Genomic DNA, 26,016 nt, shown 5'->3' on the forward strand with positions numbered 1-26,016 from the left:
CTGTGGCTAAGGCAGAGTGCTTGCTTTTTTTCTTCTTTCTTTCTTTCTTTTCTTCTTTCTTTTTCCTTCCTTCCTTCCTTCCTTCCTTCCTTCCTTCCTTCCTTCCTTCCTTCCTTCCTTCCTTCCTTCCTTCTTTCTTTCTTTCTTTCTCTCGTTCCTCTCTTTCTTTTTTTCTTTTTGAGACAGAATCTTGCTCTGTCACACAGGCTGGAATGCAGTGGCACAATCTTGGCTCACTGCAACCTGTGCCTTCCAGGTTCAAGTGATTCTCCTGTCTTAGCCTCCCAAGTACCTGGGATTATAGGTGCACATCACCATGCCCGGCTAATTAGGGTGGGGTGGCACCCTAGGGTGACACTTTCTGAGAAAGCGCAACGCTATCTTATTTCCTGACTCCTGTGGCATTTGTCCTTAACTCTGGGTATTGGAAGAAGCAACTTCATCCCCAGGCTAAACCAACACTTTGCTTCAGAAAAGAGGCACTCTCACTTCATACTATTTGGGGTCAACCAGGTAGCGGTGATGTGCAACACATGCTGTATGAGTGTGGTGACAGATGCAATCTGGGCCTGGAAAGAGCTGACTTCTGCTCACCTTCCCAGTTTTATCCCGCACCACCCTCCCCATATCCCTACCCTCCAGTCACATGGAATGTCATTTTCCTTGGGGGACTTTACTGGTCCTTCAGTAAACCCTCTCCCTACCCTCATCGTCATTCTTTCACTGTCATGTTTGCTCATCTTTAGCCTCAGCCGAGATGTCTCACCCCACTCTCTGTGATGCAACAAGAAGCTGGGAGCGTTTCAGTCCCACTCTGTACTTCTGTCATTGTGCTCATCGCAGTCTGGTGTTTGCGTGTGATTCCTATATTAGTCCATTTTCCATTGCTCTAAGAAAACACCTGAGGCTGGGTAGTTTATCAAAAAAAAAGGTTTATTTGGCTCACAGTTCTGTAGACTATACAAGTAGCATGGTTCCAGGCCGGGCACAGTGGCCCACACCTGTAACCCCAGCACTTTGAGATGCTGAGGCAAAAGGATTGCTTGAGCCCAGAAGTTTGAAGCAAGCCTGGGAAACATGGTGAGACCTTGTCTCTACTAAAAATACAAAATTAGCAAGGTATGATGCTACACTAATGCATGCCTGTGGTCCCAGCTACTTTGGAGGCCAAGGTAAGAAGACCTGGGAAAGTGCTGGGATTACAGGCATGAGCCACCACATGCCTGTTTATTTTCTATTGTTGGCTCAATCATAAAGTCTGCATCTCAGGAACAGCCAATGAAAGAGACGCACAGGGTAAGGTAAGTGGGAGGGGCACTTCCATGCCCTCTGTTGGGGACACTACCCTCCCAGTACCTCCTTGTGGTCAGCAACCCAGAAGCTCTCCAAACCCTATTGTTTAGGGTTTTTATGGAGGCATGATTGATAAAATCATTGGCCATTGGTGGTTAAGTCAATCTCCAGCCCCTTTTGCTTCCTGGAGTTCAGCCGGTGAGGCTGAAAGTTCCAAGCATCAAAAAATGTTGTTGGGGCCGGACATAGTGTCTCAGCCTGTAATCCCAGAATTTTGGGAGGCCAAGGCTGGTGGATCACTTGAGGTCAGGGGTTCAAGACCAGCTTGACCGACATGGTGTAATGCTGTCTCTACTAAAAAACAAAAATTAGGTGGGCATGGTGGTGGGAGCTACTCAGCTACCCAGCTACTCAGGAGGCTGAGTCAGGAGAATCATTTGAACCCAGGAGGTGGAAGTTTCAGTGAGCCAAGATTGTGACAACATACTCCAGCCTGGGTGACAGCGAGACTCTGTCTCAAAAAAAAAAAAAGTTGAAAAAATAGTTAGCCAGGTGTCTCAGCTCTGAGAGAGGCTGAGGCAGGAGGATTGTTTAAGCCTGAGAGGTTGAGGTTGCTGTGAGCTGTGATTGCACCACTGTACTTTATCCTGGGCAATAGAGCAAGACCCTGTTTCAAAAAGAAAGAAAAAAATGAGCATGATGGGAATGGGGACAGATGGCAATGTTAAGTAGAGTGGTGAGAGTTGGCCTCATAATTGAAAACTGAGCAAAAGTTTGAAGCAGGTGATGCAGCTGGCCAAGGTTCTGAGGGAAGAGCATTGTAGGCTGAATCAACAGGATAAAGGCATTGGGAGGAAACTCCCTGGTGTGTCTGAGGCTCTGGAAGGAGGCTGGTGGAGCAAAGAGATAGAGGGAGAGAAGTACGGGAGGAGTCAGGGAGTTGCTGGGCTGGGATCAGGGCAGATCATGTAAGCCCTGGGAGGCTATTGCTGGGGATTTTACTCTGACTAAAATGGGAACTACAGGGTGGTTTGGAGCAGAGGCAACATGATCTGTCTCCTGACTTAAAAGCTCCCCCTGGCTGCTGAGTTGAGAAAGACTGTGGGAAGATTTCGGTAGAAGCATGGGGGCCAAGCTGTGGCAACATCCAGGTGGGAGATGGTAGTGGTCCTGACCAGGGTCATGGTGGTGGTGAGAGATGGTCAGAGCCTGGATACATGTTGAAGTCAGTCAACAGGATTTCCTGACAGACTGGATGTGAACTGCAAGAGAAGGCAAGAATCAAGGTTGAGTTCGATCCTAATTGAATTATTAAGTAATTAAAAAAAAAATTACTGCCTTTCCCAGTCCTACCAACTACAGGTTGCAAGATTAAAGAAATCTCAAGTCAGGCCAGATGCAGTGGCTCACACCTATAGTTCCAACAGCTTGAGAGGCAGAGATGAAAGTATGTTTTAAGGCCATAAATTTGAGAGCAGCCTGGGCAACACAGTAAGACCAACTTCCTCTCTACAAAAATAAAAGAAATTTGATAAAATAAATATAGCTGGGCATGGTGGTGTGTACCTGTGGGCTCAGTTACTCAGGAGGCCAAGGTAGACAGATATCTTGAAGCTAGGAGATTGAGGCCAGCTTGGGCAACATAGCAAGACTTCTCTCTTTACAAAAATTAAAAAAAAAAAAAAAAAAAATAGCGTGACATGGTGTTACTTGCCTGTATTCCCAGGTACTGGAGTGACTGAGACAGGAGCATCTCTTGAGCCCAGTTGGTCAAGGCTGTAGTGAGTTATGATTATACCACTGCACTCCAGCCTGGGTGACAGAGTGAGACCCTGTTTCAAAATACAAATGAAATGAAATCTCAAGTCAGACCAGTCCCTTCTATGCTATGCAGGCCTTGCAACCACTTAGCCGCGTGATCAGGTTTGTGTGGCTGTGGATGAGGAGACCTCTGTCCAGTTGTTGTTGGCTATATAATCAGTTTATTTTTAAATATAGCAATCAAATATGTTTCCTCATACTTGATCATCTCAGATATGTGTGGGTTTTGAAATTCTCCTTGGAAGGAGTTGTAACATCTTATTGGCTCCATGATTCCATAATTTTTTTTTATCTGATCAGTTTTTAATAAGATCAGAATTGATATTAGACTACCTAATCCGTTTTGATTAATGAGAAAATGAAATTGCATTGTTTGCACTTTATCCAAGATTGGTGTCATATTGGCTAAATCAAATCAATACAAATGCAAAATTGGAGTTTCTTTATCATGAAACACTATCATTCTTGGAGAAGTTGCCTTTTTTCTTTTTTAAGACAGTCTTGCTTTTGTCGCCCAAGCTGGAGTGCAATGGTGTGATTTTGGCTCACTGCAACCTCCACCTGCTGGGCTCAAGCAGTTCTCCTGCCTCAGCCTCCCAAGTAGCTGGGATTACAGCTGTGTGCCACCACACCCAGCTAATTTTTATATTTGTAGTAGAGACAGGGTTTCACCACGTTGGCCAGACTGGTCTTGAACTCTTGACCTCAGGTGAACTGCCTGCCTTGGCCTCCCAAAGTGTAGGGATTACAGGCATGAGCCACCATGCCCAGCCTCCATTTCTTTTTTGTAGTCTTTAATAAACAGCTGCTATCATTGCGGACTTGCTATTTGGGCACTTAGGAATTTTTCGCTAGAAGGTATATAAAGAAAGACCATGAGCATTTGTAATGAATTTACCTCATTCTTTGCATGGCTATCCCCAGAACTGTAACTTTACTAATGAATTTTTAGAAGCTGATTAGCTAGTAACTGAGCCTAACCAGTCACTCACCCTCATTATTCAGTGACCTTTTATTCTTTTCTGTTTCTCCACCAACTTGGCTACACTCACAAAGTGATAAAAACTTGCATTTGGTTTCTTTCCTTTTTAGAGATAGGGTCTTGCTCTGTCACCAGGCTGCAGTACAGTGACATGATCACGAGTTACTGTAGTCAAACTCCTGGGCTCAAGCAATCCTCCCATGTCAGTCTCCCAAGTAGCTGGCACTACAGACGTGTGCCACCATGCCCAGCTAATTTTTTTTTTTTACTTTTTTATCATAGAGACAGGATCTTGCTAGCTTGCTCAAATTGGGCTCAAACTTCTGACCTCAAGTGATCCTCCTGTCTCAGCCTCCCAAAGTGCTGGGATTACAGGCAGGCATGACCACCTGTGCCCAGCCCCTTATTATTATTATTTAAAATAATAGCTTTATTAAAATACGATTCACATACCATTCACTTTATTTATTGATATCTGCAATTCAGTGGCTTTTAGAGTATTCCCAGAGCTGTGCATTGATCACCACAGTCACTTTTAGAAACTTTCATTACTCTATAGAGAAATCCGCACCCCTTAGCCACTATCTCCTACTCCCCCCAACCTGCCTTGGCCCCCAGCCTTAGGCAACCATTGATTCATTTTTTGTCACTATAGATTTGCCTAACCTGGACAAACAGAACTGTACAATGTGTGCTCTTTTGTGGATTTTCTTTCCCTCTTAGCACAATGTTTTCAAAGTTCCTTTATGTCATAGTGTGTATCAATATTTCATTCCTTCTATGGCTGAATAATATTCCGTGGTAGAGACACACTGCATTTTGTTTATCTATTCATCAGTTGGTGGACATTTGGGTTGTTTCCATATATTGGCCATTATAAGTAATGGTGCTATGAAGATTACAAGTTTTTGTGTAGACATATATTTTTATTTCTCTGGGATATATGCCTAGGAGTGAAATTGTTGCATTATATGATGACTGTACATTTAGCCTTTTGAGAAACTGCCAGACTGTTTTCTAAAGTGGCTACACCAGTTGGGTGCAATGGCTCACACCTGTAATCCCAGCTACTCAGGAGGCTCAGTTAGGAGGATGGCTTGAGCCCATGAATTCAAGACCAGCCTGGGCAAGATAGTGAGGCCCTGTCTTGATTTAAAAGAAAAAATCAAATTAAAATGACAAGAAAAGAAATACCCAGACAAAGTGGTTACACGATTTTGTGTTCCCACCAGTAGTGTATATGGGTTCCAATTCCTCCACATCTTCACTGACATTATTTTTTTTTCTAGACAGAGGCTTGCTCTTTCTCTCAGGCTACGGCACAGTGACACCATCACAGTTCACTATAGCCTTGACGTCCCAGGCACAAGTGATTCTCTCATATCAGCCTCCTGAGTAGCTAGAATTACAGGTGCATGCCACCATGCCTGGCTAATTTTCGTATTTTTTTGTAGTGATGGGGTTTTACCATGTTGGCCGGGCTGGTGTTGTACTCCTGGCCTCAAGTGATCTGCCCCCCTCAGCCTCCCAAAGTTCTGGAATTACAGGCTAAGCCACTGTGTCTGGCCTTCACCAACATTTGTTAGATTATCTTTTTTTTCTTTATACCTTAAAGCAGTATAAGAACAAGTGTCTTCAATTATTCTAAACAAAAATTATAATCCCAAGGCATTGGGAGGTTGAGAGAGGAAGATCTCTTGATGCCGTGAGTTTTCTGTTTTTGTTTTTTTTTTGAGACAGAGTCTCACTCTGTTGCCCAGGGTGGAGTGCAGTGGTGTGATCTCGGCTCATTGCAGCCTCTGCCTCCCAGGTTCAAGTGATTCTTCTGCCTCAGCCTCCCAAGTAGCTGAGATTACAGGCACATGCCACTAATGCCCAGCTAATTTTTGTACTTTTAGTACAGATGGGGTTTCACCATGTTGGTCAGGCTGGTCTCAAACTCCTGACCTCAGGTAATCTGCCTGCCTTGGCCTTCCAAAGTGCTGGGATTACAGGAATGAGCCCTCATGCCTAGCCTGATGCAAGGAGTTTTAGACTAGCTGTGGCATCCTAGCAAGACCACATCTCTGCAGAATATTTAAAAATTAGCCAGATGTGGCTGGTGCCTGCCTATAGTCTCTCTTTTTTGTTGTTGTTGTTACTTTTTGAGATATGGTCTGCTTCTGTCACACAGGCTGGAGTGCAGTGGTGTGATCATGGCTCACTGCAGCCTGAAACTCCTGAAATCCAGTGATCAATCCTCCCACCTCATCAAGTAGGGGTGACCACAGATGCATGCCACCCGGGTCTTGCTATGTTGCCCAGGCTGATCTTGAGCTCCTGGCCTCAAACAATCTTCTCACCTTGGCCTCCCAAAGTGCAAGAATTACAAGTATGAGCCCCCATGCCTGGCCCCTACTCTGCCTATTGAGAACCAAAAGAAGGATCCAAATTCTCCTTAGCTCAACTCGAGCCATTTCCTGATTGCTTCATCAGCAAGGAGCTGGTTATTGGCTGTCAGGCGTCCCCTGCAACACAGAAATGAGGTGAGGGAGTTTTCCTGCTGCTCCACTCTGTGAGGAGTTGGAAGATGATGTTTACTCATTTGCAGAGAGAGATGCCTTGTAGGTACCTTAGGATGGAGGGGACCCTGATTTCAATGTCTTTTTTTTTTTTTTATTTAGAAACAGGACCATGCTGTGTCACTCAGGATGGAGTTCAGTGGTCCTATCATGGCTTATTGTAGCCTCAAACTCCCAGGCTCAAGCAATCCTACCATTTCAACCTTCCCAGTAGCTGGGACTATAGGTAAGCACCATGACACTCGGTGATTTTTTTTTTTTTTTTTTAAGACATGGAGCCTCACTATGTTGCCAGGGCTGGCCTTGAACTCCTGTACTCAAGGGAATTTCCTGCCTTGGCCTCCCAAAGTATTGATATTATAGTATTATAGGCATGAGCCAATGTGATCACCATCTCTGGTTCTTAACCTTCTGCCTCCCTCTTCCACATTTAAAGAACGCTTGTAATTACATGGGCTCTTCTAGATATTCCAGGATAATCTTGTTTTAAGGTCAGCTGTTTAGCAACATTAATTTCATCTGCACTCTTAATTCCCCCTTCCTGTGTATTTGTGCAGTGTAACATAGGATATGAGCAATTGGTGGTGGGGGGGGGGAGGTTATTACTTTGGCCACCACAGTAACTGTTTTGTGCCAGGTACTGAGCTAAGCACTGGTGAATTCAGCATGAATAACACATACTCGCTAATCTCCATCCATTCATGGGAGGAGCACCTCACCTCCCATGCTTCTGAGAATCGGGAGGGTCAAGGAAGGCTTCTAGGAGGAGGTGATGCCAAAGCAGACAAGTGACAGGAGCCAAAGCTAGCCAGGAAGAGAGTCGAGGTTTAAGGGGAAGTGTATTCTAAGCAGAGGGCATCACCTACTTCAGAGACTCCCAGAGGGGAAAGAGTGTGGATTCAGGATTCAGCTCCTTATGAGAATTTAATGCCTAATTCAGGGGACAGGTGAAGCTCAGTTGGACTCCACAGCAGGTAAAATGGAGAGGGGCAAGCAGTGAGGCTGCCTTGCAAGGTAGGGCAGAACAGGAGCTGTTAAGGAGTTTGGACTTAATCCCCGAGACAAGGAGAAATGATGTAAATGGGGGAGTAACATGATGAGATTAAGGGGTTAGAGACGTGGCACAGACTCCTGTGCGGAGAAGGCACCAGGGGGAGCAGATGGCTCAGTGGGTGTGCTGGAGACCTAAAGCAGGAGACACATTGAGTTTAGGGAGAGGTTTTTAAAATAGAAGAAGTTTGAGTAATTTAAATAATGGTGGGAAGGAGCTAAAAGTGGGAGACAGGTTAAAGATACAGGGAAGTAGGAAGAAGAACTGACAAGTGAGGTTCCAGAGAGGGCAGGAGAAGAGAAGATTCCCATAGGGGATTAGCACTTTCTTTTCTTTTCATTTTCTTTCTAAGACAGGCTCTCTGTCACCCAGGCTGGAGTGCAGTGGCAGGATCTTGGCTCACTGTAGCCTAGACTTCCCAGGTTCAAGGTATCCTCCCACCCTAGATCCCCAAGTAGCTGGAACTACAGGTGTGCACCACCACCACACGTGGCTAATTTTTTCTTTTCTTGGTAGACACAGGGTCTCACTATGATGCTCAAACTGGTCTCCAACTCCTGGCCTCAAGCAATCCTCCTTCCTAGGCTTCCCAAATTGCTGGAATTACAGGCATGAGCCACCATGCCTGGCCTCTGCTAGTTCTGCATTCTCTAGAGTTGTCTTTACTTTGTGCTAGTGTGTCCCTCATTATGCTGATCCTCTGTGAAAATTAGTACTTTGTCTTTTTTAAAAATAGAGTTTCACTGTTGTTGCCCAGGCTGAAGTGCAGTGACGCAATCTTGGCTCACCTTAACCACTGCCTGCTGGGTTCAAGCGATTTTCTGGCTTCAGCCTCCCGAGTAGCTGGGATTACAGGTATGTGCCATCATGCCTGGCTAATTTTGTATTTTTAGTAGAGACGGGGTTTCTGCAATTTGGTCAGGCTGGTTTTGAACTCCTGACCTCAGGTGATCCGCCTGCCTCTCCCTCCCAAAGTGCTGGGATTACAGACATGAGCCACTGCACCTGGCCAAAATTAATACTTTTTATATTAAGTTTACATATATATATTTTCTTCTTCTTCTTTTTCTTTTTTGATACCGGGTCTCACGCTGTCACCCAGGCTGGAGTGCAGTGGCAGAATCTCTCCTTACTGCAACCTCCACCTGACAGGCTCAAGCAGTTCTCCTGCCTCAGCCTCCCATGTAGGTGGGATTACTCATATATGCCACCACACATGGACAGTTTTTGTGTTTTTGTAGAGATGGGGTTTCACCATGTTTTCCAGGCTGGTCTCAAACTCCTGAGCTCAAAGCAATCCACTGGTCTTGGCCTCCCAACGTGCTGGGATTATAGGTGTGAGCCACTTTGCTCATTCTAGTTTAAAATTTTGAGTGGTTTATGTCTCCTGATTGGACTTCTACAAATACAGAATTGATGCTAGGAAGGGTCCAGAGAGATAGACCCACACACATGGGATTTGGGCATAGCTTTGGTTATCCAAGGAGCAGTGCTGAGCTCCCTGCTAATGTGACATGGGATGGTGGTAATTACCAGGAAATGACCTCACAATGATCCAAGCTACCACTTATTGTTGATTGTAATGAAATGCCTGCTGAGGCATAGGCCCTGCGAGCTTAGGGGTGCTACAGTTGACCACTGTGACAGTAAAGATAACTCTGAAGAATGGCATGGGATGGATCCTTTCGGATGTACTTGAGCAGGGGTCTCCAACCACAAGGCCACAGGCCACGGAGGTGAGCAGCAGGCAGGTGAAGAGAAATTTCGTCTTTTGTCTAGATTCTGCCATTGCTACCATGACCACCTAAGCACCATGTCCTGTCAGATCATCAGCAGCATTAAATTATCCTAGGAGCATGAACCCTGTTATGTGCATGTGAGGGATCTAGGTTTCGTGCTCCTTAGGAGAATCAAATGCCCGATGATCTGTCACTGTCTCCCAACACCCTAGATGGACAGTCTAGTTGCAGGAAAACAAACTCAGCGGTCCCACTGATTCTACATTATAGTGAGTTGTGGAATTATTTCATTATATATTACAATGTAATCATAATAGAAATAAAGTGCACAGTATGTGCAATGCACATGAATCCTCCTGAAATCATCTCCTTCACCCCCCAGTCTGTGGGAAAGTTGTCTTCCACACACACACTCTGTTATTTTGTGGTAGAGACAGGGCCCTGACAGGCTCAGCTCCTCCCTCACAGTGGCCTGTTCCTGCCCAACTCATGCCTCTTGCAACCTGCCCAGAGGCCTGAGCTCCTGCCTCACACTGGCCTCTCTAGGCCAAGAACCTCCCTGATGCTGGCCTGCTGAGGCTCAGCTCATGCCTCTCATGGCCTCTCCAGGCCCAGCCCCTGCCTGTGGGTGGCTTCCCCAGGCCCAGCCTCTACCGCACAGTGGGCCCTCCAGACCCACCTCTTGCTGCGCTGTGGCCTTCTTGGACCATGCTCCTGCTCTGAGGCGACCTCAGACAGCGCAGCTCCTGCCTCCCAGTGGCCTCTTTAGGCCCAGCCCAGCTCATGCCTCTCCGCGGCCTTTCCAGGCCCCGCTTTTGACTTTTGGTGGCCTCTTCACCAGAACTTGACCTGCAGTCGGCCTCTCCAGGCCCAGCCTCCTGTCTCCCGAAGGCCCGTATACAGGCCCAGCCTCTGCCTCACAGCCGACTCTCCACGCCCAGTCCGCAGCCTCACCGCGGCCTCCCGAGTCCGAAGCTCCTGCCTTCCAGCAACTTCGACAGGCCACACTCCTGCCTCCCGATGGCCTCTTTAGGCCCAGCTCACTCCTCGCGACGGCCTTTGCAGGCCCAGTTTGTCCCTTTTGGCAGCCTCTCCAGGCCTAGAACCTCCTCAGGTCGGCCTCTCCAGACCCAACTGCAGTCTCCCGGCGTCCTCTCCAGGCCCAGCTCTTCCTCCTGGCTGCGTCTACAGGCCCAACTCCTGCCTTACAGCAACCTCTGGACTCAGCTCCTGCCTGGCTCCTGGCGGCCTTTGTAGGCTCCAGACTTCCTCAAGCCAAGCTCTCCAGGCCCAGCTCAGGCCTCACGGTGGCCTCTCCAGGCTCAGCTCCTGCCCTCCGACGGTATCTCCAGGCCCCCAAACTTCCTCCAGTCGGCTCCGCTAGGCCCAGCTTGGGCCTACCAGTGGCCTCTGCAGGCCCAACTCATCCTAAAGTCGGCCCTCCAGGCCCAGCTCCAGCGCCGGCCTCCCGGCGGCCTCTCCAGGCATAGCACGTCCTCAAGTGGGCCCCTCCAGGGCCAGCTCTTGCCCCCCATCGGCCTCTAGAGGCCCAGACTCTGCCTCTCTTATGGGGGTCTCTCCAGGCCCAACTCTTCCTCTTCCTCCTGGCTGCATCGATGGGCCCAACTCCTGCCTGGCAACAACCTCTTTGGGCTCCGCTCCTGCCCAGCTCCCGCCAGCCTTTGTAGGCCCAAACCTTTCTCCAGCCAAAGGTTTCTATGGGCCCACCTTCTGCCTCCTGGTGGCCTGCATAGACCCAGTTCTCAGCTGGAGAACAACCTCTGCAGGCCCCACTCTTGCCTCCCAGGGGCCTCTCCAGGCCTGGCTTTTGCCTCATGGCAGCTTTCTGGGGCCAGGTTCCTGCATGCCTCCCGGCAGCCTCGACAGGCCCAGCTCCTCCCTCACGGTGGCCTGTTTTGGCCCAACTCATGCCTTGTGCAACCTGCCCAGAGGTGTGAGCTCCTGCCTCACGCTGGCCTCTCTAAGCCGAGGTCCTCCCTCACACTGGCCTGGTGAGGCCCAGCTCATGCCTCTCGTGGCCTCTCCCGGCCCAGCCCCTTCCATGTGGGTGGCCTCTCCAGACCCAGCCTCTACCTGGCCCACCTCTTGCCTTGCCCTGGCCTCCTTGGGCCAAGCTCCTGCCCTTGGGCAGCCTCCACAGGCCCAGCTCCTGCATCCCTGTGGCCTCCGTAGGCCAAGCTCATGCCTCAGCGGCAGCCTGTCCGGGCCTGGAGTTTGCTGCTTTGCAGCCTCTCCGGGCCCTGAACTTCCTCCAGTTGGCCTCTTCAGGCCCAGCTCTTCTTCCCGGTGGCCTCTGCAGGCCCAAGTTGTCCTCAAGCTGGCCAGCTCCTGCCTCCCGGCGGCCTCTCCAGGTGCACAGCTTCCTCCAGTCAGCCTCTCCAGGCCTAGCTCCTCCTGCCTCCCAGAGGCCTCTTTAGGCCCAGCCCAGCTCATGCCTCTCGGCGGCCTTCCCAGGCCCTGCTTTTGACTTTTGGTGGCCTCTTCACGCCCAGAGCTTGACCTGCAGTCAGCCTCTCCAGGCCCAGCCGCTTGTCTCCTGAAGGCTCGTATACAGGCCCAGCCTCTGCCTCACAGCGGACTCTCCATGCCCAGTCCGCAGCCTCACTGCAGCCTCCCCAGTCCGAAGCTCCTGCCTTCCAGCAGCTTTGACAGGCCCCACTCCTGCCTCCCGATGGCCTCTTTAGGCCCAGCTCACTCCTCGCGACGGCCTTTCCAGGCCCATTTTGTACCTTTTGGCAGCCTCTCCAGGCCTAGAACCTCCTCAGGTCGACCTCTCCAGACCCAGCTGCAACCTCCCGGAGTCCTCTCCAGGCCCAGCTCTTCCTCCTGGCTGCGTCTACAGGCCCAACTCCTGCCTCACAGCAACCTCTGGACTCGGCTCCTGCCCGGCTCCCAGCGGCCTTTGTAGGCTCCAGACTTCCTCAAGCCAAGCTCTCCAGGCCCAGCTCAGGCCTCACGGTGGCCTCTCCAGGCTCAGCTCCTGCCCTCCGACGGTATCTCCAGGCCCCCAAACTTCCTCCAGTCGGCTCCGCTAGGCCCAGCTTGGGCCTACCAGTGGCCTCTGCAGGTCCAGCTCGTCCTGAAGTCGGCCTCTTCAGGTCCAGCTCCGGCTCCGGCCTCCCGGCGGCCTCTCCAGGCGCAACACGTCCTCAAATGGGCCCCTCCAGGGCCAGCTTCTGCCCCCCATTGGCCTCTAGAGGCCCAGACTCTGCCTCCCTCGTGGCAGCCTCTCCAGGCCCAACTCTTCCTCTTCCTCCTGGCTGCGTTGACAGGCCCAACTCCTGCCTTGCAACAAACAACCTCTTTGGGCTCCGCTCCTGCCCAGCTCCCGCCAGCCTTTGTAGGCCCAAACCTTTCTCCAGCCAAAGGTTTCTATGGGCCCACCTTCTGCCTCCTGGTGGCCTGCATAGACCCAGTTCTCCGGCTGGAGAACAGCCTCTGCAGGCCCCGCTCTTGCCTCCCAGGGGCCTCTCTAGGCCCAGCTCTCGCCTCATGGCGGCTTCCCGGGGCCAGGTTCCTGCGTGCCTCCCGGCAGCCTCGACAGGTCCAGCTCCTCCCACATGGTGACCTGTTGCGGCCCAACTCATGCCTTGTGCAACCTGCCCAGAGGCGTGAGCTCCTGCCTCACACTGGCCTCTCTAGGCCGAGGTCCTCCCTCACGTTGGTCTGCTGAGGCCCAGCTCATACCTCTCGTGGCCTCTCCCGGCCCAGCCTGTCTGTGGTTGCCCTCTTCAGGTGTCCCGACCCGCAGGACAGTCTAACGGGCCCTGGAAGGGGGAGTGGGAATGGAGGAGACAAGAAAACAGGAGAAATGGAGACAAGACAAATAGCCTGATCAAGTCTCGTTTAGTAATGGTGGTGCGATGCCTTATATAGGCTGGCAGGGGAAGAGGTTGGGCCAGGGCGGTGACAGGGGCCGGGTCTTCTCAAATTACAATTGCGCATACGCGGTGGGTTTGTAATTTTCCCAGGCGCGGGATCGCACCTGCGCCGTAGGCTGCATATCTTTCTGGGCGCGAAAAGGTCGGCGCGCTCGGGAAAGGTTTGGGCGCGCGCGGGAAAGGGCGCGCACGGGAAAGGTTTAGGCGCGCGCGGGAACAGTTTATAATGAAGAACCCAGAAATGTGCCATTTTGTCTCCGCTTTGCGGAGATCAAGCAACAGAGGTCGGCTAACTCCGGGCCTTATGGCTCCGGACATTCAGGCCCAGCCTTGATCTTACAGTAAGCTGTCGAGTCTCACCTTTTGCCTCTGTATGCCCAAATCGTCCTAAAGTCTCCAGGCTCCATCGCTGCCTTTTGTCAATCTCTCCAGTCACAAGACATCCTCATGTCTGACTCTCTGTGTTTGGCCTTTGCCTCCTGTTTTCCTTTTTTGGACCAGATTGTCCTCCAGCCGGCCTCTCCAAGCCCATCTCCTGCCTGCCGTCTGTCTGCCTCTGCACATGGAAAACTTTCTCTATCAGCCTCTCCAGGCCCAGCTCCTGCCTTTGAGTGTACTTTTAAACCCATTCCACCTCATGCCTCTCTGGGACCTTCCCAGTGTCTGCTTTTGATTTTCATTATCCTGTTGAGACCGAGAAGTTATCCTGAAGTTGGCCTCTGTAGTCCCAGCTTTCACTTTTTGAATGCCTGTACAGGCCCAGCCTCTGCCTCACAGTGCCCTATCCATGCCCAGCTCTTGCCTCACTGTGGCCTCCCAGTCCATAACTCCTGCCTGTCAGCAACTTCGACAGGCCCCCCTCCTGCCTTCAAATGATCTCTTCAGGCCCACCTCATTCCTCTCAACAGCCTTTCCAGGCTGAGTTTTTTCCTTTTGGGGGCCTCTGTAAACCCAGAACTTTCTCAAATCTGCCCGTCCAGGCCGAGTTTCTGTCTCCCAGTGTCCTCTTCTGGCCCACCTCTTCCTCCCAGCGCGTCTACAGGTTCAGCTTTTGCCTCACAGCAGCCTCTTTGGACTCAGCTCCTGTCCAGCTCCTTGCGGACTTTGTAGACCCAAAACTTTCTCAAATCCAGCCCTGCAGTTTCACTGCCTTCCTGGTGGCAGCCTGAATAGGTCCAACTTTTTCCTGACAGTGGCTTCTTAAGGTTGCCTTAACAGACCCAGCTCCTGCCTCACACTGGTGTCTCTAGGCCCAGCTGCTGCCTTTCGCTGTCCTCACCTGGCCCATCTCTTTCCTCAGGTCTGCCTCCCAAGTCCCAGCACCTGTCTCACTGTGTTCTCAGTTATACAAGCTCCTGTCTCACAATGGCCTCTTCTCGCCCATCTTTGGCCTCATAGTGGCCACTTGAATCCATCTTCTGCCTCATCGTGGCATCTTTTCTCTTTGCTCTTGCCTCACAATCACCTCTTCTGGATCCAGCTTTTTAGTCTTCGATGGTCAACAACATCAAGGAGCCTAAAGTTTCCCTGGACTCTTATTTGTTGGTAACTTTACAGCAGAGTGCCCTAGCAAAACAGCTGTCTCTTCTTTTAACCTTGACAGTGGATTTCTGACAAATTTATAAATTCTGGCTGCATGGTTTCATAGCGATTTTTTTTTTTTTTTTATTTAGTGTGTCATCATTTTTCTTGTCTTCTTTGGGTGGCAATGGGAATGAGCCTCTGCTTGGGTCCTTTTTCTTTGCTCTGGACATGGTAGCTTCTCACTTCATGTCTTCTATATTTATATTTTTTACAGTTATCTTTTTTGTTTTGTTATGTTCTTGCTGCGTCACCCAGGCTAGAGTGTAGTCGTGTGATCATGGCTTACTGCAGACTTGGCCTTTTGGCCTGAAGTGATTCTCCCAACTCAGCATCTTGAGTAGCTGATACTACAGGCACATGTCCCCATGCCTGGCTAATTTCTGATTTTTTTCTGAGAGGTTGGTTCTCACTATGTTCCCCAGGCTGTTTCCAGACTTTTGGACACAAGCAATCATTTTGCCTGAGCCTCCTGAAGTGCTGCGATTGCAAGCATGAGCCACCATGCCTGGCCTGCTATTTGCTTGTCGTGAACTATTAAGAAATTACTTTTTGATTAGTATACTATTTCCATATAGATTTGTTTATATATACATATTGTAAATGTTTCATGGATACCAATTTTTTCCCTTTTTTGAGGCAAGGTACCACTTTCTCAGGATGGAGTGTGATGTTATGATCCTGGCTCACCACAGCCTCTTCTTTCTTGGCTTAAGTGATCCTCCCACCTCAGCCTGCTGGGTAGCTGGGACCCCAGGTACAAGCCACCATGCCCAGATAATTTTTATATTTCTTGTAGAGAGGGGGTCTCACCATGTTTCCCAGGCTGGTTTCAAACTCCTGGGCTTAAGCCATCCTCCCCCCTCATCCTCTTGCAGTGCTGTGATTACATATGGAAGCCATCACATCTGGCCTAGCCTTTTCTTTTCATGGATTTTTAAGAATTTCCTTTATGCCAGCACCGTAGCTCATGTCTGTAATCCCAGCACTTTAGGAGGATGAGGTGGGTGGATTACAAGGTCAGGAGTGCAAGACCAGCCTGGTCAAGATGGTGAAACCCTGTCTTTACTAAAAATACAAAAATTAGCCAGGTATTTTGGCAGGCATCTGTAATCCCAGCTACTCTGGAGGGTGAGGCAGGAGAATTGCTTGAACCTGGGAGACAGAGGTGGCAGTGAGCTGAGATCACGCCACTGCACTCCAGCCTGGGTGACAGAGTGATACTCCATCTCAAAAAAAAAAAATTTTTTTTACTTTTTTATTTGTATAATGTGAATATATAAATATGTGTGTATATATTCATATATGAATGTGTGTCTATGTTCATATATGAATGTGTGTATAAGTTCATATATGAATGTGTGTATATTCATACATGAATATATGTGTGTATATATTCATACATGAATATATGTGTGTATATTTTCATAACATACACACACACAAACACATAATTGTGAAAAAGATATCTGAATAACTAGAAATTAATAAGCTGCTTCCAGGGTTTGAAACCACCCTTAGCACAAACATGAAAGAAGTACAAAGTATCATTATTAATGACCATGGACCAAGATGACCATGAGTCAATAGTACTTTGCACCTCAACCACCTTCCAGCAGAACATCTCAAAGGGCTGGATATATCTGAACATCACACCCTTTCACATAGACTTGGATGGTTTGTAATTATTACTTCTTTTAAGACCTTAGTGTGATCCTTGTCAGGGTGAAATCAAACTATTTCTCAAATCGCAGAGATACTGAATAACAGCTTTGGTCAGGAAATAGATATTGCATTTGGTTTGTCATGACAAGCTCCTGGCCTTAGCAGATAAAATATAGCAGAAATGTATGTGTGTGCATGTTCTTGCGCACAGATGTGGGGGTGGAAATGGGGTGGTGTTGAATTTGATAAAACCAGCAGGGGTCAGGCTGCTCGGAAGAGGGAACTTGTTTTGGCAGCAGCTGTGTGAGTCTAGAATTAAGAAATGCTTGTAATCCACAGTTTTGTCTCCTGGAAAATAAAGATTATAATTCCTGCCTTGATTTGTGGACTAGGTGATCTGCTATATGCAAAATATCTAGTATATAATAGACGCTGAATTAATACTACTTTCTGTACCTCATTCTTAATCACTGCTTAATTTTAAGAAGTTTAGAATGACTACTGCTTTTCTAAAAGTTGTTTGTAATTACTATATAAAATCTAAGTCCTATAGAAAAGTACAAAGCAGGCTGGGTGCTACAGCTCACACCTGTAATCCCAGCACTTTGGGAAGGCAGGTTAAAAAGATTGCTCAAGGCCAGGAGTATGAGACCAGCATGAGGGACATAGCAAGATTTCATCTCTATAAAAAATTTAAAACCAGTTATGGTAATGTGCACCTGTAGTCCCAGCTACGCGGGAGGCTGAGGCAGGTGGATCAATAGAACCCAGGAGTTTGAGACTGCAGCCTGGGTAAACAGAGTGAGACCTTGTCAGAGAGATGGAGTGAGAAAGAGAGAAGAGAGAGAAAAACAAGAAAAGTACAAAGAAGCAAGTAATCATGAAATTTTCAACCACCAATAAATAACTTTTAACATTATGTGATATGGCCAGGCCTGATAGCTCATGCCTGGCTGAGGCACAAGAATTGCTTGAGCCTCGGAGGCAGAGGTTGTAGTGAGCCAAGATTACACCATTCCACTCCAGCCTGGGCTACGGAGAGAGACTTTGTCTCGAAAAAAAAAATAAAAATAAAAAGGTGATAATTCATACCTCTTTTTCTGCAAATAGGGAGTTCAGTAGATATATTAATGGATTAAAAATAGCTTTGCCTAGTGCCGTGGCTCATGCCTATAATCCCAGCACTTTCGGAGGCCGAAGCAGGCACATCACGAGGTCAGGAGATCGAGACAATCCTGGCCAACATGGTGAAACCCTGTCCCTACTAAAAATACAAAAATTAGCTGGGCGTGGTGGCAGGTGCCTGTCATCCTGGCTACTTGGGAGGGTGAGGCAGGAGAATCACTTGAACCTGGGAGGCATAGGTTGCAGTTAGCTGAGATTGTGCCACTGCACTGCAGCCTGGCAACAGAGAGACACTGGCTTAAAAAAGTAAAGAACTTTACATGTTGTATATGTGTTTTAGTTTAAATATATATAATTTTCATTTTGCTTGATACAACAGAAGCTGAAGAAACTAAAGGTGGGAGAATTTCTGAACTTCAGGTAAACACGTATGTGAAAGTGATATCTTTTTATTCAACATTCACTAAAATTATGAAAAAGATAATAAAAGTATCATGATTCTTTTTAACCTGCAGTTTCTATTTTGACCCACATCTGCCGTATTTTTGGAATTGATGCATGTTTGAGAGTTTCTGTTTAATGTGTTTATACTTGGATAACTATTCTATTTATTTATTTATTTATTTATTTATTTATGAGACAGAGTCTTGCTCTGTCTCCCAGGCTGGAGTGCAGTGGTGCAATCTCGGCTCACTGCAACTTCCACCTCCTAGGTGCAAGCAATTCTCCTGCCTCAGCCTTCTGAGTACCTGGGATTATAGGTGCACACTACCACGCCCAGATAACTTTTGTATTTTTAGTAGAGATGGGGGTTTCACCATTTTGGCCAGTCTGGTCTCGAACTCCTGACTTCAGGTGATCCGCCCGCCTCAGCCTCCCAAAGTGCTGGGATTACAGTTGTGAACCACCGTGCCTGGCCTGGGAGAAGTCTTGATTCATTTTCCTTTTCTTCAATTCTTCCTTTAAGTTCTGATTTTATTGTCATCTAGCTCTGGCTCTGGATATGGGAAGCTCTGAGGCTGGCTGGAGGTTCTTCTCACACACACTTATGTTTTTCTGCCCCAAGGCCAGTGGGGTACTTTCTTTATCATTGAAGTTCAGTAGCTTAGCCAGGGTTGGCTCGAGGCCAGTCATTCCATATTAGTTTTTCCAGGAATATGGTGTGCCCTTTGACTACTGACTATGCACTTCTCTATCACTCCATGCAATCTTTCTTTCTTTCTTTATTTTCTTTCTTTCTTTCTTTCTTTCTTTCTTTCTTTCTTTCTTTCTTTCTTTCTTTCTTTCTCTTTTCTTCTCTTGCTTTCTTGCTTTCTTTTTCTTTCTTTCTCTTTCCTTTTCTTTCTTTCTTTCTTTTTCTTTGTCTTTCTTTCCTTTATCTCTCTCTCTTTCCCTCCCTCCCTTCCTTCCTTCCCTTTTTTCTTTCATTTTTTCTCTCTCTCAATAGGGAAAAAAAAGTCTACTAATATGATTTTAACATGGGCAAAAGATCAGAATAGACATTTCTCAAAAGAAGACATACAAATGACAAATGGGTATATGAAAATGTGCTCAATATCACTGATCATCTGAGAAACAGAAATCAAAACTACAATGAGCTATCATCCAACCCCAGTTAAAATGGCTTATATCCAAAAGACAGGCAATAACAAATGCTATTGAGGATGTGGAGAAAAGGGAACCCTGGTACCCTGTTGGTGGGAATGTAAATTAGTACAACCACTATGGAGAACAGCCTGGAGAGTCCTCAAAAAGCTAGAAATAGAGCTACTTTATTATCCAGTAATCCTACTGCTAGGTATATACCCCAAAGAAAGAAAATCAGTATATCGAAGAAATATCTGCATTTCTATATTTATTGCAACACTACTCACAGTAGCCAAGATCTGGAGGCAAACTAAGTGCCCATCAACATGTGAATAAATAGAGAAAATGTGGTACATATACACAATGGAATATTATTCAGCCATGAGAAGGAATAGAATCCTGTTATTTGCAAAAACATGGGTAGAACTGGAGATCATTATGTTAACTAAAATAAGCCAGACACAGAAAGGCAAATTTTGCATGTTCCCAGTCATTTGTGGGTGCTAAAAATTAAAAACAACTGAACTCATGAAGATAGCAGAATGATGGTTACCAGAGTCTGGGAAGGGTAGTGGGCTGGAGGGGGTGCACAGGAATGATTAATGGGTACAAAAATACAGATAGAATAAATAAGATGTAGTGTTTGGTAGTACAACAGGGTGACTGTAGTAAACAATAATTTATATTTAAAAATAGCTAAAAGAGGCCAGACATGGTGGCTTATGTTTGTAATCCCATCACTTTGGGAGACTGAGGCAGGTGGATCACCTGAGGTCAGGAGTTCGAGACCAGCTGACCAACATGGCAAAACTCTGCCTCTACTAAAAATACAAAAATTGGCCAAGTGTGATGGCATGCACCTGTAGTCCCAGCTACTCAGGAGGCTGAGGCAGGAGAATTGCTTGAACCTGGGGGATGGGGGTGGAGGTTGCAGTGAGCTGAGATCACACCACTGCACTCTGACTCAGGCGACAGAGCTAGACTCCATCTAAAAAAAAAAAAAAAGTGATAAGAGCATAATTGGACTGATTGTAAAACAAAGAAAGGACAAATGCTTAAGCTGATGGGTCTCCCATTATCCCTCCTGTGATTATTACACATTATATGCCTGTATCAAAACATCTCATGTACCCCATGAATATATACACCTACTATGTACCCACAAAATTAAAAGTAAAGCATTTTCTAAACTCCCCATCTTGGTCAGAGGTGGTGGCATCCACCTGTAATTCCAGTGTCTTTTGAGGCCAGGATGGGAGGATCACTTGAGTCTGGGAGTTTGAGACCCACTCAGCCAACATAGCAAGACTCCCATCTCTAATAATGAAAAACAGCTGGCGTGGTGGGGCTCATGCCTATAGTCCCAGCTACTTGGGAGGCGGAGATGACAGGATCCCTTGAACCCAGGAGGTTGATTGCCACCCTGCACTCCAGCCTGGGTGACAGAGCAAGACCATGTCTCTTAAAAACCAAACCAATCCTAGCATGATCTGACCCTGCCTGCCACCCTCTATTCTTTTCCTGTTGCTCATTGTGCAGCAGGCAACTGGGCTTCTTTCCTGCTCCTGTAAATGCCAGGTGGTTTCCCTCTTCAAGACCTTTGCACATGCTCTCCTGCAGGGGCCATTGAAAACAATATGCTAAGAATAGATAAGGCTCAAGGATGGTATCTCTAGCTAGTTGCACTTTTAATGAACTCCAGTAGTCAAGGACACTATCTCTAGTTGAACTTTTAATGAACTCTAGTAGGCGCCAAGAAGGTGGACAAATAAGAAAAAGCTTAGAGACAAGGAACTAAGCAGAAGGTTACATCTGGGTGCAGAAAATTTGTTTTGCATTGTGTTATTTCTGCTGACGTGGGGTTTATGGAGTATAAATAAAGTGAGGCGGAGGCTCTAGATGCGGCCGCCATGTTCTCTGTTTGTCTTTGTCTCTTGTGTCTGTTCATTCTCCGCTGTCCTCGGCGTGGCCCCCAATAAGTGGCGCAGCAAGCAGGGTCCGCACAGGTGAGTAGCGGGGAACAAGAAGGGGAACCCCCTAGGAGTGGGTAAAGCCCAGAGATTATTAAGGGGAACCTTCTTAAGCTTTCATTATGGGGAATTCCAGTACCTTGGCCTCAGAATATTTAAGATTATTATAAGGGCTTTTACTTTCGATTGGGGTTAATACAAAAGAGAGAACTCTGCAGGAATTGTTTGCTCATGTGGAACAACATTGCTATTGGTTTCAATATTAAAGTACAATTAAATAAATGAGATTGGCAACAGGTTGTTAAGACCCTTCGTCAAGCGCACCAGCGCGGTGATGTAATGTCAGCACCTTTATGGGTCCTTTGTACTTCTATTACCCAAGCTTTGGAGCTCTTAGAGACAGACTCTGAAAAAGGGGAAGGTGGGGATGAGGAGTCTTTGAAGTCTCCGATAGCCATTTCCCCTCCTTTAGATAATCCTGTAACTGGAGGAGAAGGTCCTTTGTATAATGATGTGTCTCATGAAAAGGAATCAGAAATTCAAAAGGAGCTTCAGCCGGTTGTCCAATTGTTACAACAAATTTTACAATTGCAGTTATCTCCCCCTCAACCTTCTCCTCCACCCACTCCTGATTTTACTTTTCCCGTGGTTCATCCACCCCCATCAGCACCTAAGGTGGAGGAGGAGGATAGTTTTCCACCACCACCACCGCCGGTGGAAATGCTGCCTCGTTCAGGCACGGTTTTTGCTGTCCCCGCTTCTACTGCTAAGGCTGTAATTAAGGTATTGGATTCTCAAGAAGATGAGGATCCTCTACAGTTGTTCCCCATTAATAGGCAACCTTTTGGCCCAGATACTCAATATCCTCAAGGAGGTGTAAATGTGCAGTATAATGTCCTTCAATTTAAGTTCCTTAAAGAAATGAAGGCAGCTGTTGCTAATTATGGCCCTCAATCTCTTTTTGTCACGGGGCTTCTAGATTCTTTCTCCTCTGAAAATTTGTTTTTGCCTCTTAATTGGGAGACCTTGGGGAAGGCTGTTTTGGACCGATACCAAAGAACAGGCCTGCCGTAATGCTGCTAGAAATCCTCCAGGGTCAACAGAGGAGCAATTAACAGGCACTGGTCAGTTTACTACCGTAGCGGCTCAATCTGGGCTCGATAATGTGGTATTATCACAAGTTAAAGGACTTTTTTAAAAGGCTTGGTGTAAAGTAGAACCATCAGGAAAAACTGCCTTGTCTTTTGTTAAAGTTTTGCAGAATGCTAATGAACCTTATCCTGATTTTGTTGCTTGGCTCCAAGATGCTGTAATAAAGACTGTGGGTAATGGGACAGCAGGCAAAATCCTGGTAACCACATTAGCTTTCAAAAATGCTAATCAGGAATGTCAAAGGTTGTTGCGCCCTCTAAAGGCTGCTGGAAACTTACAAATAGAAGATTTTATTAGAGCCTGTGCAGGAGTGGGAGGGGCTGCTTACAACGCTCAATTGTTTGCTGGGGCACTCATGGGGAAAAAGGGAGTTTGCTTTCAATGTGGAAAGGCAGGACATTTTAAAAAGGAGTGCCATAAGTTATCTAATAAGAATGACTCCTCCAGAGTAGGATTTAAAAAGTTTCCCACTGAGCCTTGTCGTCGTTGCAGCAAAGGGCGACACTGGACTAATGAATGTCACTCTAAAGTGGACAAAAACGGTAATTCTCTCACCTCTGGATCGGGAAACTTGCAGAGGGGCCCTTCAGCTTGGGGCCCCAACAACAATACAAGCCCTCTTCATTTGTAATTTCCAGTCAGTTCGGGGGTCCAGCATCAGCAAGCCAGTCAATCAGTGTTAACTCCCAATTTTCAGTAGCTCAGCTTTTCTCTGCTACTTCTGGTAGCACTGCTGCTGATGTTGTGATTTTGCAGGCCATCAAACTCACCCCAAAAATGGGGAGTTGTTAAATTGGCTACAGGTGTTTTTGGGCCATTACCTCCACATACTGTTGAATTGCTTATGGGACGTAGCAGCAGTATTCTACAGGATTTACAAGTTCATTTGGGTGTTATAGATTCTGATTATAAAGGGGAAATTCAAATTATGGCACAGGCTCATAAGCCCATATCCTTAAAAGGGGGGCAACGGATTGCACAACTACTTTCATTACCCCATTTTCAGTTTCCTTCATGGAGACAAAAAAGAACTGGAGGTTTTGGAAGCATGGGTAAACATATTTTTTGGGAAACTTTAGTAACTCAACGAAAACCCTTGTTTCCCCTCGAAGTAGAGGGACAAATTTTTCAGGGCTTGGTCGACACTGGAGCTGATGTTTCCATTATTGCCTCCGACCAATGGCCTTTAACAGCCTAAACAGCCTGTTGCTGTTTCTCTTACCGGATTAGGTCCTACCTCTGAGGTGTATCAAAGTTCTCAATCCTTGAGTTGTTGAGGGCCAGATGGTCAAACGGCCCAAGTCCAGTTTTATATTGTTCCTTTTGCCCTAAACTTATGGGGGCGAGATTTATTGCAACAATTTGGAGCTTTTGTTTCTATTCCTCATGTCTCTAATTCTGCCAAGAATATGATGTTCCGCATGGGCTACAATCCCCTTAAAAAATCTTTAAACATGTAGCCACTGTTCAGCAGCCTCAAGCCCTTCCTTTGACGTGAAAAACTAATGTTCCTATATGGATTAAACAGTGGCCTTTAACACGTAAAAAGCTTAAGGCCTTGGAAAACTTAATTCAGGAACAATTATCCTTAGGTCATATAGAGCCTAGTACTTCTCCATGGAATTCCCCTGTCTTTGTGGAAAACAAACAAACAAACAAAAAAAAAACGGTAAATGGAGACTATTATTAACAGATCTTCGTGCTATTAATGCATGGATTCAACCCATGGGATCTTTACAACCTGGCCTTCCTAATCCTTCTATGATTCCTCAAGATTGGTTGCTCATGGTTATTGATTTAAAGGATTGTTTTTTCTCTTTTCCTTTGGATGAAAAAGATTGTGAGCGTTTTGCCTTCTCTGTCCCTGTTTTTAATAATTCTCAGCCACTTTTGTGATACCAGTGAAAGGTTTTACCTCAAGGTATGTTAAACAGCCCTACCTTGTTCAAGAATTTGTCCACCGGGCCCTGGATCCTGTTCAAAAGTGTCATCCTTCTGTTCTTTTATATCATTATATGGATGACACTCTTCTTGCCGTACCCACCAAAGAAAAGCAGCAAGAAGCTTTTGCATCGTTACAAATTCAGCTTTCTCTATATTCACTTAATATTGCCCCTAAAAAAATTCAAGTAGATTTTCCTATTCAATATTTAGGTTATACCTTGGGAGCACAAAATATTTGACCCCAAAAGATTCAAATTCGATGTAATCATTTAAAAACAATAAATGACTTTCAAAAGCTTTTAGAAGACATTAATTGGATGCGTCCTGTTTTAGAAATACCAACGTATCAATTACAACATCTTTTTTCTATTCTAGAAGGAGACAGTCACTTGGACAGCCCACGTCATTTAACTCCTTTGGCTTTACAGGAACTCCAGCTGGTAGAAGAGCAGCTTCAAAAAGCCCATTTACATTATATCCTTCCTGATGTTCACCTTTTCTTTTGTTTATTTCACACTTTACATTCTCCCACAGGAATGATTCATCAAACAAATCGGCCGTTAAAATGGATTTTTTTGTCCAACAAAACATCTAAATGCTTGACTACTTATATTGACCGGTTAGCTAAATTAATCATCAAAGGACGACATCGCTGTTGACAACTCTGGGGAGAAAATCCTTCCTTCATTATTTCTCAATTTACTCATAGTCAGATTGCTTATCTTCTTGCCACTTCTGATTCTTGGCAAGTTGCTCGTGCTTCATTTGTCGGACAATTTTCTACTCAATATCCTAAGTCTGAGATTTTTTCATTCTTTAGACAGCATTCTGTATTGCCCTTCTCACCAATATCTGTATTTCCTGTTCAAGGTCCTACTTTTTTTACTGATACTAGTAGCAATGGTAAGGCTGGATATTGGAGTGTTCATCAATCTCGAGTTACAGTTTATCCTTATCCCTTGGTGCAACAGGGAGAACTGTTTGCTATTCTCATGGTCTTACTTGATTTCCCTTCCACCAGTTGTAACATTGTTAGTGATTCTTAATACGCCGTTTATGTTACTTCTTATATTTCTCAGGCCACTCTACCTCTTTGTGCTACTTCTCCTCTTCAAAAACTCTTTTCTTTGTTGTCCTCTACTTTGAGCCAACGTCGAGCTCCTTTATTCATCACTCATCTTTGTTCTCATTCTCAACTTCCTGGACCGTTAGTTCATGGTAATGCTCAGATTGATTCACTTTTAATAGGCCACCTGCAGGCTGCAAAACAAGAGCATGCTCTACATCACACTAATAGTTCTGGTCTTCAACGACAGTTTCATTTAACTCGTAAACAAGCTCGTTCTCTTATTCGAGCTTGTCCTTCTTGTGCTCCTTTAAGCATTCCATCTTTCCATCCTGGGGTTAATCCGTGAGGTGCTCAAGTTAATCAGATTTGGCAAATGGATGTCACACATGTCCCTTCTTTCGGACGATTAAAGTATGTTCATCATACCATTGATACTTTCTCTCATTTTCAATGGGCAACTCCTTTGCCATCTGAAAAAGCTGACTATGTTATTACTCATCTCTTAGCTTCTTTTGCTATCATGGGCATTCCTTTAATACTTAAAACTGATAATGCCCCTGCCTATGTTTCTCGT

At 46.4% G+C, this 26,016-nt stretch overlaps 1 protein-coding gene and 1 pseudogene across 1 annotated transcript; both read left to right on the plus strand.

Moving 5' to 3' along the window:
• Positions 1-11,014: 11,014 nt before the first annotated feature.
• On the plus strand, positions 11,015-12,152 carry LOC113219803 (putative uncharacterized protein FLJ46235). Its single transcript, XM_026447728.1, is given in 2 exon segments — positions 11,015-11,399; positions 11,641-12,152. Coding segments are annotated over 2 exon segments (897 nt in total).
• A 48-nt stretch (positions 12,153-12,200) lies between these two features.
• LOC113219804 lies at positions 12,201-13,683 on the plus strand (annotated as a pseudogene).
• The last annotated feature ends 12,333 nt before the right edge of the window (positions 13,684-26,016 follow it).

This window comes from Piliocolobus tephrosceles, chromosome 8 (assembly GCF_002776525.5).
Source record: "Piliocolobus tephrosceles isolate RC106 chromosome 8, ASM277652v3, whole genome shotgun sequence".
Lineage (NCBI taxonomy): Eukaryota > Metazoa > Chordata > Mammalia > Primates > Cercopithecidae > Piliocolobus > Piliocolobus tephrosceles.